At 43.9% G+C, this 17796-nt stretch overlaps 1 protein-coding gene across 2 annotated transcripts in view; it reads left to right on the top strand.

Moving 5' to 3' along the window:
* uxs1 (UDP-glucuronate decarboxylase 1) overlaps positions 1-17796 on the top strand; it is a 121403-nt gene that overhangs the window by 80431 nt on the left and 23176 nt on the right. For both annotated transcript variants that reach the window (XR_010462706.1, XM_029644360.2), the window contains exon 10: positions 12034-12153. Coding sequence is in view for 1 of the 2 variants with exons in the window: in XM_029644360.2 (XP_029500220.2) it covers positions 12034-12153 (120 nt within the window). In the remaining variant the exon portion in view is untranslated. The remainder of the gene's footprint in view (positions 1-12033; positions 12154-17796) is intronic.

Here is a 17796-nt window from a genome sequence, read left to right as displayed (position 1 = left end):
TTCGCTTCCTTGCCATCCTGGCCTCCCTATTTCACACCTGGCCTCTGCTTGTAACCCCGCCCTTGCTTCTACACCTTCCTCCTATTCCCAACCCTCTCCCTTGTATTCCAACCCGCCTCCCTGTCTCTCAACCCGTCCTTATTCCCAACCCGTCCTGTATTCTTAACCTGTTCCTGTTTCCAACCTGCTTCCTTTTTCCTAACCTGCTTCCCTATTCCCAAACCCTTGCTTCTTTCTTCTGTTCCGCCGTTGCTCTAACCCGGCCCTTTATTTCTTATTTCAACCGCCTCTTATTCCAACCCGCCTCCCTGTTCAACTCCGCCTCCTTTTCCTTGCACCGCTTACTATTCCCTAACTCCGCTTCTCTTTTTTCCTAACTGGGCCTTTTCAACCCGCTTCCCATTCCAACCCGCTCCCTATTTCTAACCCGCTCCTTCCTAACCCCGCTCCCTATTCCCACCCCTTCTATTCATTCCAACCCGCCTCCCTATTCTAACCCCCCTATTCCACCCCGCCTCTTTATTCCCACCCGCTCCCTCCTATTCCAACTCCGCTCCCTATTCCCAACCCGCTTCCCTTTGCTCCACGCTCCTATTCCTGGGTAACCTTCTCCCTATTCCCAACCCCTTCTCCCTTATTCCTAACCCTGTCCCTTGTCCTAACCTGGCTCCCCTATTCCCAACCCGCCCCTATTCCTAACCCGCCTTATTCCCAACTCTGGGCTCCTATTCCCAACTTGGCCCCTATTCACCCCTCTCCCTATTCCCAAGCCTCTCTCCTATTCCCACCCTCCCTCCTATTCCCCACCCCGCTCCTTCCCACCTCCCGCTCCTTCCCACCTCTCCCTATTCCCACCTCGGCTCCTATTCCCAACCCGTCCTATTTCACCCCTCCCTATTTCCACCCTCTCCCTATTCCCACCTCCCTATTCCCACCCCTCTCCCTATTCCCACTCCCTCCTTTTCCCGACCCTCTCCCTATTCCCACTCCTCCCTTTTCCCGACCTCTCCCTTTTCCCCCACCCTCTCCCTTTTCCCACCCCTCTCCCTTTTCCCAACCCTCTCCTATTCCCAACCCTCCCTTTTCCCAACTCTCCCTATTCCCAACTCCCGCTCACTATTCCCCAACCTGGGCTTGTCTTCAACCCGCTCACTATTTTCCAACCCCTTTTCCCAACCTCCCTATTCCCAACCCGCTCCTTTTCCCAACCGGCTCCCTTTTCTCTAACCCGCTCCTATTCCCAACCCGGGGCTTCCTCTTTTCCTAACCCGGCTCCCCTATCCAACCTGCAACCCCTCCCTATTCCCTATTTCAACCCCGCTCCCTATTCCCAACCTGCTCCCTATTCCCAACCCGCTCCCTTTTCCCAACCCGCTCCCTATTCCCAACCCGCTCCCTATTCCCTATTTCCAACCCGCTCCCTTTTCCCAACCCGCTCCCTATTCCCAACCCGCTCCCTATTCCCAACCCCCTTTTCCCAACCCGCTCCCTATTCCCTTAACCCGCTTCCCTTATTCCTTGCTTCCAACCCGCTCCCTATTCCCAACCCGCTCCCTATTCCCAACCCGGCTCCCTATTGACCCCGCTCCCTATTCTCCCCACCCCGCTCCCTATTCCCACTCCCGCTCCCTATTCCCACCCCTCTCCTATTCCCACCCTCTCCCTATTCCCACCCCTGCCCTATTCCTACCCCTCTCCCTATTCCCACCCCTCTCCCTATTCACCCCTCTCCCTATTCCCACCTCTCCCTATTCCCAACCCGCTCCCTTTTCTAACCCTCTCCCTATTCCCAACCCTCTCCTATTCCCACCACTCTCCTATTCCCACCCCTCTCCCTATTCCCACTCTCCCTATTCCCCAACCCGCTCCTTTTCCCAACCTCTCCCTATTCCCAACCCTCTCCCTATTCCCACCACTCTCCTATTCCCACCCCTCTCCCTATTCCTCAACCCTCTCCCTATTCCCAACCCGCTCCCTCCAACCCGCCCTCCCTATTCCCAACCGCTCCCTATTCCCAAACCCGCTCCCTATTCCCAACCCGCCTCCCTATTCCCACCCCTCTCCCCTTTTCCCACCCCTCTCCCTTTTCCCCACCCTCTCCCTATTCCCAACTCTCTCCTATTCCCTAACCCTCTCCCTATTCCCAACCCTCTCCTTTTCCCACCCCTCCCTATTCCCAAGCCTTTCCCTATTCCCACCCCTCTCCCTTTTCCCCACCCCTCTCCCTTTTTCCCCACCCCTCCCTATTCCAACCCGGCTCCCTATTCCCACCCCCTCCCTATACCCAACCCTCTCCCTATACCCAACCCTCTCCCTATACCCAACCCTCTCCCTATTCCCACCTCTCCCTATTCACCCCTCTCCTATTCCCAACCCTCTCCCTATTTCAACCCTCTCTCCCTATTCCCAACCCTCTCCCTATTCCCAACCCCTTCCCTATTCCTAACCCTCTCCCTGTTCCCAACCCTCTCCCTATTCCCAACCCTCTCCTTTCCCCACCCCTCCCTGTTCATTCCCACCCTCTCCCTTTTCCCACCCCCTCCCCTTTCCCACCCTCTCCCTATTCCCACCACTCCTCCCCTTTCCCACCTCCCCCATTCCCACCCTTTCCCCATTCCCACCTCCCCCATTCCCACCCTCTCCTTTATTCCTAACCTCTCCCCATTCTAACCCTCTGTTATTCTAACCCACCTCTCCCTATTCCCACCCTCTCCTTTCCCACCCTCTCCCCATTCCCACCCTCTCCCTATTCCCACCCCTCCCCTATTCCCACCTCTCCCTATTCCCACCCCTCCCTATTCCCACCCTCTCCCCCTATTCCCACCCCTCTCCCTATTCCCCACCCCGCTCCCTATTCCCACCCCTTCTCCCTATTCCCAACCCGCTCCCTATTCCCAACCTTCTCCCCATTTCCACCCCGGCTCCCATTCCTAACCCTCTCCCTATTCCCACCCCTCTCCCTATACCCAACCCTCTCCCTATTCACCCTCTCCTGTTCCCAACCCTCCCCTATTCCTAACCCTCTCCCTTCCCACCACTCTCCCTTTTCCACCCCCTCTCCCCTTTCCCACCCCTCTCTCCCCTTTCCTCACCCCTCTCCCCCATTCCCACACCCTCCCCTTTCCCACCCTCTCCCCATTCCCACCCCTCTCCCTATTCCCCACCCTCTCCCCTTTCACCCTCCTCCCTATTCCCACCCCTCTCCCTATTCCCACCCTCTCCCTATTCCCACCCCTCTCCCTATTCCCACCTCTCCCTATTCCCAACCCTCTCCCTATTCCCACCCCTCTCCCTATTCCCACCCCTCTCCCTATTTCCACCCCCGCTCCCTATTCCCAACCTCTCCCTTTTCCCCAACCCTCTCTCCTTTTCCCAACCCTCTCCCTATTCCCAACCCTCTCCTATTCCCAGCCCCTCTCCCTATTCCCACCCCTCTCCCTATTCCCACCACTCTCCCTATTCCCAACCCTCTCCCTATTCCCATTCCCTCCCAAACAAATGTTTGCAAGTATTGAATTCCAATGGTACAAACCGCAACACCCAGATTCTTGGTGGGTTATGGGTTGGCAATCCCCTTCAACAGTATATTCACACACTGTTCTCCTATAAAGCTCACTACAGGGCTCCAGATATACAAAAGCTTGTCAAGTTTCTCCTGAAGGACATAAGTCAGTGTTTCCAGAGGAAAGAACCACAACAGGTTTCTGAGCCACTAGGCTGTAAACCAACTGTAGATCCCAAAATATTTGAAAGGTCCGTTTCCATCTCTTTCCAGAAATCTTTATCAATTGGACAGTACCAGATGAGATGTGCAGAAGTACCTTTTGCTGCTTACATTTTGGACCCCCCCGAACAGGCGGGTCAAAATGACTTCCTACAACAGGTGTAGTTTGTAACCGATGTATAATGTTAAACGGGAGCTCGTATTTCAAGGCCTCGTTTTTTTTACCCAACTTATTGTATTGTTTTCCTCTCCAGGAAGTCTACTCAATCTCCTTATTCTGTCCTTGTTTATCATGTATATTAGCAGCCTTTTAGCCCTACATTTAAGGTAGCCTGTTATATAAGGTCTTCATGTTTTTATTCATGCTTTGACACTAAAAATAGAACTCGTAGGTGATGAAGAGGGGTGACTATTCTTGTTATGATGGTGATGTAACCAGCTAGGCTACAGATAATCAATTATATGTGGGTTTTTGGTTGTGTGTGTTGTCTGCTTTTATTTGAATGGTTTATATAAAGTGTGTGTGTGTGTGGTGGTGATGAGTGTGTGTGGATCTCTGGTTTGTTTTCTCTATAGGACAGCTAGATCCCCCTCTTGGATGAGGAGTTATCTGCTTTCCATATAGAATACGTTAAGTGCACAACTTTAGTTGTGGAGGTCAAACAGGTCAAACACCTGGTTAAGGTCATCGATTCGCTGGTGGCCAAACACCTGGTTAAGGTCATCGATTCGCTGGTGGCCAAACACCTGGTTAAGGTCATCGATTCGCTGAGGCCAAACACCTGGTTAAGGTCATCGATTCGCTGGAGGCCAAACACCTGGGAGGTCATCGATTCGCAGGAGGCCAAACACCTGGTTAAGGTCATCGATTCGCTGGAGGCCAAACACCCGGTTAAGGTCATCGATTCGCTGGAGGCCAAACACCTGGTTAAGGTCATCGTCATTCGCTGGAGGCCAAACACCTGGTTAAGGTCATCGATTCGCTGGAGGCCAAACACCTGGTTAAGGTCATCGATTCGCTGGAGGCCAAACACCTGGTTAAGGTCATCGATTCGCTGGAGGTCAAACACCTGGTTAAGGTCATCGATTCGCTGGAGGCCAAACACCTGGTTAAGGTCATCGATTCGCTGGAGGCCAAACACCTGGTTAAGGTCATCGATTCGCTGGAGGCCAAACACCTGGTTAAGGTCATCGATTCGCTGGAGGCCAAACACCTGGTTAAGGTCATCGATTCGCTGGAGGCCAAACACCTGGTTAAGGTCATCGATTCGCTGGAGGCCAAACACCTGGTTAAGGTCATCGATTCGCTGGAGGTCAAACACCTGGTTAAGGTCATCGATTCGCTGAGGCCAAACACCTGGTTAAGGTCATCGATTCGCTGGAGGCCAAACACCTGGTTAAGGTCATCGATTCGCTGGAGGCCAAACACCTGGTTAAGGTCATCGATTCGCTGGAGGCCAAACACCTGGTTAAGGTCATCGATTCGCTGGAGGTCAAACACCTGGTTAAGGTCATCGATTCGCTGGAGGCCAAACACCTGGGTAGCCCTTTCCACTCACAGCCCCTGTCTTCCCGTATACGGGTTGAAAATGGCAGATTTTGTCTTTGATAAGTGCCTTAATTATTGGAACACAGTGGCTGTGCAGTAACATGCTGTACAGTACATGACGTCAGAGATCAAGCGCTGCACTGTATGTTTTTGTATTTATTTATTTTTTATTGAACCTTTTATATAACTAGGCAAGTCAGTTAAAAACAATTAATGACGGCCAAACCCAGACGACACTGGGCCAATTGTGTACCGCCCTATGGGACTCCCAATCAGGGCCGGATGTGATACAGCCTGGTTTTGACTGACCGCTGCTCTGAACTTTAGAACCGCATGTGACAAGAAGTTGCCCACATCCCTCCCGCTAATTGGGCAACTTTTACACATTTTTTTGTTGCCTGAGTGAGGGAAATTTTGTAAATTGAGAGGACTTGATGTATGGGCCAATTGTGCACCGCCCTCTGAGATTCCTGGTCACAGACGGTTGTGACACAGCCTGGGATCGAACCCCCGTGCTGTAGTGACACCACAGCACTGCGATTCAGTGCCTTAGACCGCTGTGCCACTTGGGAGGCCTCATTTTATTATTTAACTAGTCATGTTGGCAATAAAACAAGCTTTCGAATTATGACCCAGATTGCGATTTATAATGCATCGTTTGTGGCTTGCGCAAACAATATCAGTAATTGTGTGATGACGGTAATGCAGGGCTGTGTTCCAAACAAAACGACAACAGGTGTGCTTGTTCTAGTTCCTCAACGACACAGCTAGGAGAGCTAAAAAAAAGTACCTTTATATTTGAAGACTCTTTGAATCATAAAAGTGCATTCAGATTACTTAGGAACTGTGCACTTTGGAGATGGGTGTGGCCACTTGGAGAAACCAGTTTGACCTCTCTGACAAGACTGAATCATTTACTGTACTTTTCACTACACTTGATGATGACTAAATCTGAAAATACCCCGAACATGATAAGAAAATTCTTGGTAAATGTGGGTTCAGTGCAACAAAATGTTTTTCTTTTTTTTGTCTTTTGTTGCATCTAACCCACATTTACCAAGAATGTTCTTATGTTCATGTTCTTATCTTAAGTGTAGTGAAAAGTGCAGTAAATGTAAAATGCACAGAAATGTCATGTTTGGATTCAGTCTTGTCAGGTGAACTGTTGTGTCCTCACCTTTTAGTCTAGAAAATGTCCCATAATCTCCAAACTGTATATAGCCCTATCTCTACAGGACAATTCCCACGAGTGTAAAAGGTTCAATGTATTCAGTTATCTTTAAAAAATCTTATCTTTAAAATGTTTTTTTACACAATACAATTTTCCCATCAAGAGAAATGTTCTGTAGCCTTATTATGTATTTAAGTGTTTGTTATAAACTCAGCAAAATAAGAAACTTCCTCTCACTGTTCACTGCGTTTATTTCAGCACACTTGACATGTAAATATTTGTATGAACATAAGATTCAACATTTGAGACATAAACTGAACAAGTTCCACAGACATGGGACTAACAGAAATGGAATAATGTGTTCCTGAACAAAAGGGGGGGGGGTTCTTCTTGCACCAAGGCACCTGCAAGTTCCCAGACATTTTTGTGGGGGGATTGCCCTAGCCCCCACCCTCCAATCCAACAGGTCCCAGATGTGCTCAATGGAATTGAGATCCTGGCTCTTCGCTGGCCATGGCAAAACACTGACATTCCTGTCTTGCATGAAATCACGCACAGAACGAGCAGTATGGCTGGTGGCATTGTCATGTCAGGATGAGCCTGCAGGAAGGGTACCACATGAGGGAGGAGGATGTCTTTCCTGTAACGCACATCGTTGAGATTGCCTGCAATGACAACAAGCTCAGTCCGATGATGCTGTGACACACCACCCCAGACCATGACGGACCCTCCACCTCCAAATTGATCCCGCTCCAGAGTACAGGCCTCGGTGTAACGCTCATTCCTTCGATGATAAACGCAAATCCTGACCATCACCCCTGTGAAGAGCACTTTTTGCCAGCCCTGTTTGGTCCAGCGACGGTGGGTTTGTGCCCTTAGGCGATGTTGTTGCCGGTGATGTCTTGTGAAGACCTGCCTTACAACTAGAGGTCGACCGATTATGATATTTCAACGCCGATACCGGTACCGCTTATTGGAGGACCAAAAAAAGCCTAAATCGATTAATCGGCCTATTTAAAAAAAATAAAAAAATTTTTAAAAACATGCATTTGTAATAATGACAATTACAACAATACTGAATGAACAGTTATTTTAACTTAATATAATACATCAATAAAATCAATTTAGCCTCATAGATAATGAAACATGTTCAATTTGGTTTAAATAATGCATAAACAAAGTGTTGGAGAAGAAAGTAAAAGTGCAATATGTGCCATGTAAGAAAGCTAACGTTTAAGTTCCTTGCTCAGAACATGAGATCATATGAAAGCTGGTGGTTCCTTTTAACATGGGTCTTCAATATTCCCAGGTAAGAAGTTTTAGGTTGTAGTTATTATAGGAATTATAGGACTATTTCTCTCTATACCATTTGTATTTCATATACCTTTGACTATTGGATGTTCTTATAGGCACTTTAGTATTGCCAGTGTAACAGTATAGCTTCCGTACCTCTCCTCGCTCCTACCTGGGCTCGAACCAGGAACACATCGACAACAGCCACCCTCGAAGCAGCGTTACCCATGCAGAGCAAGGGGAACAACTACTCCAAGTCTCAGAGCGAGTGATGTTTGAAACGCTATTAGCGCACACCCCACTAACTAGCTAGCCATTTCACATCTCATCGTTACACCAGCCTAATCTCGGGAGTTGATAGTCTTGAAGTCATAAACAGCGCTGTGCTTAAAGCATTGCGAAGAGCTGCTGGCAAAACGCACGAAAGTGTTGTTTGAATGAATGCTTACGAGCCTGTTGCTGCCTACCATCACTCAGTCAGACTGCTCTATCAGATCATAGACTTATTTATAACATAATAACACACAGAAATATGAGCCTTAGGTCATTAATATGGTCGAATCCGGAAACTAGCATCTCAAAAACAAGACGTTTATTCTTTCAGTGAAATACGGAACCGTTCCGTATTTGGTCTAACGGGTGGAAAATAAATATTTCTGTTACATTGCACAACCTTCAATGTTATGTCATAATTGCGTAAAATTCCGGCAAATTAGTTCGCAATGAGCCAGGCGGCCCAAACTTTTGCATATACCCTGACTCTGCGTGCAATGAACGCAAGAGAAGTGACACACGTTCACCTGGTTAATATTGCCTGCTAACCTGGATATCTTTTAGCTAAATATGCAGGTTTAAAAATATATACTTCTGTGTATTGATTTTATTAAGAAAGGCATTGATGGTTATGGTTAGGCACACTTTGGAGCAATGACAGTCCTTTTTCGCGAATGCGCACTGCATCGATTATATGCAACGCAGAACACGCTAGATAAACTAGTAATATCATCAACCATGTGTAGTTATAACTAGTGATTATGATTGATTAAGTTTAATGCTGGCTAGCAACTTACCTTGGCTTCTTACTGCATTCGCATAACAGGCGGGCTCCTCGTGAGGCAGGTGGTTAGAGTGTTGGACTAGTTAACCGTAAGGTTGCAAGATTGAATCCCTGAGCTGACAAGGTAAACATCTGTCGTTCTGCCCCTGAACAAGGCAGTTAACCCACCGTTCCTAGGCCTTCATTGAAAATAAGAAGGTGATGAACAATCGGCAAAATCGGCGTCCAAAATTACCGATTACCGAAAATTTCAGAATTTCCGAAAAATGTATGAAAACTTGAAATCGGCCCTAATTAATTGGCCATTCCAATTAATCGGTCGACCTCTACTTACAACAGGCCTTCAAGCCCTCAGTCCAGCCTCTCTCAGCCTATTGCGGACAGTCTGAGCACTGATTGAGGGATTGTGCGTTCCTGCTGTAACTTGCGCAATTGTTGTTGCCATTCTGTACCTGTCCCGCATTTGTGATGTTCGGATGTACCGATCCTGTGCAGGTGTTGTTACACGTGGTTTGCCACTGCGAGGACGATCAGCTGTCCGTCCTGTCTCCCTGTAGCGCTGTCTTAGGCATCTCACAGTACGAACATTTCAATTAATTCTCCTGGCCACATCTGCAGTCCTCATGCCTCCTTGCAGCATGCCTGAGGCATGTTCACGCAGATGAGCAGGGACCATGGGCATCTTTCTTTTAGTGTGTTTCAGAGTCAGTAGAAATACCTCTTTAGTGTCCTAACTGTGACCTTAATTGCCTACTGTCTGTAAGCTGTTAGTGTCTTAACATTGAACAGGCATGGGAAACGGTGTTTAAATCCTTTGCAATGAAGATCTGTGAAGTTACTTGGATTTTTACGAATTATCTTTGAAAGACAGGGCCCTGAAAAGGGGCTATTTCTTTTTTTGCTGAGGTTCTTTTCCAAAAGTGTTTTTTTTTCGTGCTATTTTGTATGCCCTGTTTGATTGTGTCAATTATGTAAATGTATTCAGTTTGTGTAAACTGTGAGGAAGAAATAATAAAGCCAAAGTCAGTCGCTTTTTTTCGCTATTTATATAATATATGAATGTGACCTAAAAATAAAATGACAAAATCCTTCGTAATTGAAAAAAGAAATATTGATTGTAGCCTAATGGCAGCCATGAAATAAGCTTCAAGTAGACCTACAAATATTATAAAATGAAATAATTGAACATGAAGTAGCCTAGTTTAGGCCTAGGCTACAAGTTAATTGACTTTGCCATAGACCTAATGTGTTGACCTTTAGGTTATTGGTTGAGCCACAGTGAAATGTGTGAGCTTTTAGATAATAGTAGCCTACTGGTCTAAGCGATATATTGAAGCGGCTCCAGTGTAACCTAATAGGTCTATCGATTGCACATGATGTCAATATGTAGCCTAATCATGCTATCATATAATTTGGTTACCTCGGTTTTATTTGTTTAGAACATTAAACTATTTTTAATCAACCAACTTTTTCGGCAGTCACAGAGAGACAGATTTACCTCTTCATTCTATTTTTACTGATGAACTTAGACTTACAATGCTTTTGAGAAACCTGCCCTGGTTAATGTCATGGATTCGCTGGAGACCAAATACCTGGTTAATGTCATGGATTCGCTGGAGACCAAATACCTGGTTAATGTCATGGATACGCTAGAGGCCAAACACCTGGCTATTGTCATGGATATGCTAGAGGCCAAACACCTGGCTATTGTCATGGATACGCTAGAGGCCAAACACCTGGCTATTGTCATGGATTTGCTGGAGGCCAAACACCTGGCTAATGTTGTGGATACGCTAGAGGCCAAACACCTGGCTAATGTCGTGGATACGCTAGAGGCCAAACACCTGGCTAATGTCATGGATGAGCTGGAGGCCAAACACCTAGCTAATGTCATGGATGAGCTAGAGACCAAACACCTGGCTAATGTCATGGATTGAGCTAGAGGCCAAACACCTGGCTAATGTCATGGAGTTCAAACAGAAGGTAAATATCATGGATACGCTGGAGTAAAAACACCTGGTTAATGAGAACAGAGGACCTCCGTTGACATCCCAGATAGGGCTCTGGTCAAAAGTAATGCGCCTTATATAAGGAATAGGGTGCCATTTCATACACTGCCCTAGTTGTTCCAGACCATGCTTAGGATGGGAGTTTTTAAAAACAATCAGATCAATATGTACTAATTCTGAGTGTGACCTGAGTTGTGTGATTGATTGGTTATCACTTAGGTGCAACTCAGTCTTATCCATCAGGTTAGGTCAGGATTTTACATGCAGGGATAGTATGAGATTGTAGGCCGGCGGGTGTCCAGTGTCGGTCCTGAAGAGCTACTGAGTTTTGTTCCTCCCCAACACTAGTGTGTTGGAGCAAAGGCTGGAGCAAAGGCACGCACTTCCAGGAGGCCAAATTTCCAAACCTGTCTGAGAAATCATCCAGCACACAGAACTGACCATTCTTGTGTGTATTTTTGTTTGTGTGAGATTTTTGTAATCGTTTTGTTTGTTTGTCAGCTGGTGGACCAAGGAGCTGTGTATGTGTACCAGCGATAAAGCTTGCCCAGTTGATAGGGCTTTGTGTGTAAATGATGCTAATCCCTCCACACACAGCACCTCCCCAGAATATAATGTTCTCTGCTTCTGCTTACATACATTAATCTGGTGTACAGATCACAACAAAACACTTTGCGTTAGATGGAGAAACAGACCGATCCTAGAAAAGAAAAGATCCTGCAAAGACACATTTTTTCTATTGACTTTAAAAACTTTACCAAATGACGCAAGCGTGTTAGAATCAGCTTTTCGAGTAGAATTTAGCAAAACTAGCGCAACAGATGGCTTGTTGTTTTCTTAATGTAATGATCGGATTGTGTTTATCCATCTTTGATGTTCTGCGTACAGTTTTCGAAAGGGTACCAATATTGTGCCTGGTGATTTTAAGCCCCCAAAGATGTATTTGTCCGTGAAACTAGTCTGAAGCCTGTAAATCATAGAGCTAGGAGCAACTCAAATCTGACTTTTTTTTGGTTATGTTTGTTTACTTTATGGTTCCCTCTTCACCTTGTATTAGAAAACACTAAATGGTAATTACATGCTAATAACTCATGAATTGCGTAATGTCCTCGACCTATGAGGTTGTTTCATCATTGCGTTAGGGTAGGTCGTTGACACAAACCATAACCCCCTTCTTTTTTTTGCGTACTTTTCTACTCACCCCTCTATTTCCTCTTCCTGTGCTCACAGGAAGGAGTGGAGGTGAGGGTGGCACGCATCTTTAACACCTTTGGGTCCCGGATGCACATGAACGACGGCCGTGTGGTCAGCAACTTCATACTGCAGGCTCTACAGGGAGAGCCCCTCACCGTACGTCAACTATAATTACCACTCTTACTATGGTTACTACTGTCACTGCTACCACTGTTACTACTTCCGCTGTTACTACTACTACCACTGTTATTACTACTACCACTGTTACTACTGTTACTACTATTACCACTGTTACCCACTACTACCACTGTTATTACTACTACCACTGTTATTACTGTTACTACTACCACTGTTACTACTGTTACTACTATTACCACTGTTACTACTGTTACTACTACTACCACTGTTACTACTATTACCACTGTTACTACTATTACCACTGTTACTACTTCCGCTGTTACTACTACTACCACTGTTATAACTACTACCACTGTTACTACTATTACCACTGTTAATACTGTTACTACTATTACCACTGTTACCCACTACTACCACTGTTACTACTACTACCACTGTTACTACTACTACTGTTACTACTACTACCACTGTTACTACTATTACCACTGTTAATACTGTTACTACTATTACCACTGTTACCCACTACTACCAATGTTATTACTACTACCAATGTTATTACTACTACCACTGGTATTACTACTACCACTGTTACTACTACTACTGTTACTATTACTACTGTTACTACTACTACTGTTACTACTACTACTGTTACTACTACCACTGTTATTACTACTACCACTGTTACTACTACTACTGTTACTACTACCACTGTTATTACTACTACCACTGTTACTACTACTACTGTTACTATTACTACTGTTACTACTACTACTGTTACTACTACTACTGTTACTACTACTACTGTTACTACTACCACTGTTATTACTACTACCACTGTTACTACTACTACTGTTACTACTACCACTGTTATTACTACTACCACTGTTACTACTACTACTGTTACTATTACTACTGTTACTACTACTACTGTTACTATTACTACTGTTACTACTACTACTGTTACTACTACTACTGTTACTACTACTACTGTTACTACTACCACTGTTATTACTACTACCACTGTTACTACTACTACTGTTACTATTACTACTGTTACTATTACTACTGTTACTACTACTACTGTTACTACTACTACTGTTACTACTACTACTGTTACTATTACTGCTGTTACTACTACTACTACCACTGTTACTACTACTACTACCACTGTTACTACTACCACCACTGTAATTACTACTACCACTGTTATTACTATTACCACTGTTACTACTGTTACTACTACTACTACTGTTACTACTACTACCACTGTTACTACTACTACCACTGTTACTACTGTTACTACTACTACTACTGTTACTACTACTACCACTGTTACTACTACTACCACTGTTACTACTACTACCACTGTTACTACTACTACCACTGTTACTACTACTACCACTGTTACTACTGTTACTACTACTACCACTGTTACTACTACTACCACTGTTACTACTGTTACTACTACTACCACTGTACTACTGTTACTTCTACTGTTACTACTACTACCACTGGTATTACTACTACCACTGTTACTACTGTTACTACTACTACTACTACTACTACTACTACTACTACCACTACTTCCACTGTTACTACTACCACTGTTATTACTACTACCACTGTTACTACTACTACTACTGTTACTATTACTACTGTTACTACTACTACTACCACTGTTACTACTTCCGCTGTTACTACTACTACCACTGTTATTACTACTACCACTCTTACTACTGTTACTACTACTACTAATACCACTGTTACTACTGTTACTACTACTACTACTACCACTACTCCCACTGTTACTACTACTACCACTGTTATTACTATTACCACTGTTACTACTGTTACTACTACTACCACTGTTACTACTGTTACTACTACCACTGTTACTACTGTTACTACTACCACTGTTACTACTGTTACTACTACTACCACTGTTACTACTGTTACTACTACTACCACTGTTACTACTGTTACTACTACTACCACTGTTACTACTGTTACTACTACTACCACTGTTACTACTACTACCACTGTTACTACTACTACCACTGTTACTACTACTACCACTGTTACTACTACTACCACTGTTACTACTACCACTGTTACTACTACCACTGTTACTACTACTACCACTGTTACTACTACTACCACTGTTACTACTGTTACTACTACTACCACTTATTACTACTACCACTGTTACTACTGTTACTACTACTACCACTGTTACTACTGCTCCTACTACCACTGGTACTACTGTTATTACTTCCACTGTTACTGATGTTACTGCTGTTACTGCTGTAGACACTGTTACTGCTACTACTACTACTATCAATGTTACTACTTTTGCTACTACAACTGTTACTACGTTACTACTACTACTTCCACTGTTACACTGTTGCCACCTGTTACTGCTACCACTCTTACAACTATTCATGCTGACACTTTTACTACTGTTTCTAATACCACTGTTACTACTGTCATTACTACCACTGTTACTACTGTCATTACTACCACTGTTAATTTTACCACAGTTACTTCTGCCGCTGTTACTACTATTACAACTGTTACTACCACCACTTACTACTACCGCTGTTTCTATTACCACTGCTACTTTTACTGCTGTTACTACTACCACTGTTACTACTGTTACAACTGTTACTACTACCACTGTTACTACTGTTACTACTACTACCACTGTTACTACTGTTACTACTACTACCACTGTTACTACTGTTACCATCTGTTACTGCTTCCACTCTTACAACTGTTAATGCTGCCACTTTTACTACTGTCATTACTACCACTGTTACTACTGTCATTACTACTACTGTTACTGCTGTTACCGTTGTTACTACTGTTACTACTGCCACTGTTACCACTGTTACTACTGTTTCTAATACCACTGTTACTACTGTCATTACTACCACTGTTTCTAATACCACTTTTACTACTGTTTCTAATACTACTGTTACTACTGTCATTACTACCACTGTTTCTAATACCACTTTTACTACTGTTTCTAATACCACTGTTACCGCTGTTACTACTAATACCACTGTTACTACTGTTACTACAACCACTGTTACCGCTGTTACTACTAATACCACTGTTACTACTAATACCACTGTTACTACTGTTACTACTACTACACTGTTACTACTGTTACTACTAATACCACTGCTACTACTAATACTACTGTTACTACTAATACCACTGTTACCGCTGTTACTACTGTTACTACAACCACTCTTACTACTGTTTCTACTAATACCACTGTTACTATTGTTACTACTACTACACTGTTACTACTGTTACTACTAATACCGCTGTTACTACTGTTACTACTAATACTACTGTTACTACTAATACCACTGTTACTACTGTTACTACTGCCACTGTTACCACTGTTACTACTGCCACTGTTACCACTTTTACTACTGTTACTACAACCACTGTTACTACTGTTACTACAACCACTGTTACTACTGTTTCTAATACCACTGTTACTATTGTTACTACTACTACACTGTTACTACTGTTACTACTAATACCACTGCTACTACTAATACTACTGTTACTACTAATACCACTGTTACTACTGTTACTACTAATACCACTGTTACCCCTGTTACTACAACCACTGTTACTACTGTTTCTACTAATACCACTGTTACTACTACTACACTGTTACTACTGTTACTACTAATACCGCTGTTACTACTGTTACTACTAATACTACTGTTACTACTAATACCACTGTTACTACTGTTACTACTGCCACTGTTACCACTGTTACTACTGCCACTGTTACCACTGTTACTACTGCCACTGTTACCACTTTTACTACTGCCACTGTTACCACTTTTACTACTGTTACTACAACCACTGTTACTACTGTTACTACAACCAATGTTACTACTGTTTCTAATACCACTGTTACTACTGTTACTACTAATACCACTGCTACTACTAATACTACTGTTACTACTAATACCACTGTTACCACTGTTACTACTAATACCACTGTTACCGCTGTTACTGCTGTTACTACAACCACTGTTACTACTGTTACTACTGCCACTGTTACCACTGTTACTACTGCCACTGTTACTACTGTTACTACTGTTACTACAACCACTGTTACTACTGTTTCTAATACCACTGTTACTACTGTTTCTAATGCCACCGTTACTACTGTTTCTAATACCACTGTTACTACTAATACCACTGTTACCACTGTTACTACTAATACCACTGTTACTACTACCACTGTTACTACTGTTACTACTACTACTGTTACTACTACCACTGTTACTACTGTTACTACTACCACTGTTACTACTACCACTGTTACTACTGCCACTGATACTACTGTTTCTACTGTTACTACTACCACTGTTACCGCTGTTACTACTGTCATTACTACTGTTACTGCTGCCACTCTTACAGCTATTAATGCTGCCGCTGTTACTACTAATACCACTGTTACTACTAATACCACTGTTACTACTGTTACTACCAATACCACTGTTACCGCTGTTACTACTGTTACTACTAATACCACTGTAACCACTGTTACTACTACTACCACTGTTACACTGTTACTACTGTTAGTGCTGCCACTGATACTACTGTTTCTACTGTTACTACTACCACTGTTACCGCTGTTACTACTGTTACTACTACTACCGCTGTTACTACTACTACCGCTGTTACTACTGCCACTGTTACCACTGTTACTACTGTTTCTAATACCACTGTTACTACTGTCATTACTACCACTGTTTCTAATACCACTGTTACTACTGTTACTACTGCCACTGTTACCACTGTTACTACTTTTTCTAATACCACTGTTTCTACTACCACTGTTACTACTACCACTGTTACTACTACCACTGTTACTACTACCACTGTTACTACTAACACTGTTACTACTGCCGCTGTTACTACTGTTACCACTGTTGCAACTGTTACTACAACCACTGTTGCAACTGTTTCAACAGCCACTGTTACTACTGCCGCTGTTCTACAATCATTGTTACTACTGCCGCTGTTACACAATCATTGTTACTACTGCCGCTGTTACAACTGTTACTGCTGTTTCTACTACCACTGTTACTACTGTTACTGCTGTTTCTACTACCACTGTTACTACTGTTACTGCTCCTTCCACTCTTACCACTGTTACTATGACTACCAATGTGACACTTTTGCCATCTGTTACTGCTACCACTGTTGCTACTGTTACTACTACCACTGTTGCTACTGTTACTACTACCACTGTTACTACTGTTAGTACTACCACTGTTACTGCTGCCACTGTTACTTCTGTTACCACTTTCTCTGTCATTCTCACTCTAAATCACTCTCACTCTGTCACTGACACTATGTATCACTATCTTTCTCTGTCACTCTAAATCACTATCTCTCTCTCTGTCACTTTCACTCTAAATCTCTCTCTCACTGACACTCTATCACTATCTCTCTCTGTCACTCTCACTCTAAATCACTATCTCTCTCTCTGTCACTGATACTCTGTATCGCTATCTCTCTCTGTCACACTCACTCTGTATCACTATCTCTGTCACTCTCACTCTGTATCACTATCTCTGTCACTCTCACTCTGTATCACTATCTCTGTCACTCTCA

Source organism: Oncorhynchus nerka, linkage group LG3 (assembly GCF_034236695.1).
Source record: "Oncorhynchus nerka isolate Pitt River linkage group LG3, Oner_Uvic_2.0, whole genome shotgun sequence".
Classification (NCBI taxonomy): domain Eukaryota; kingdom Metazoa; phylum Chordata; class Actinopteri; order Salmoniformes; family Salmonidae; genus Oncorhynchus; species Oncorhynchus nerka.
The sequence above is the reverse complement of the archived record's forward strand: the minus strand, read 5'-3'. Positions and strand labels throughout refer to the sequence as shown.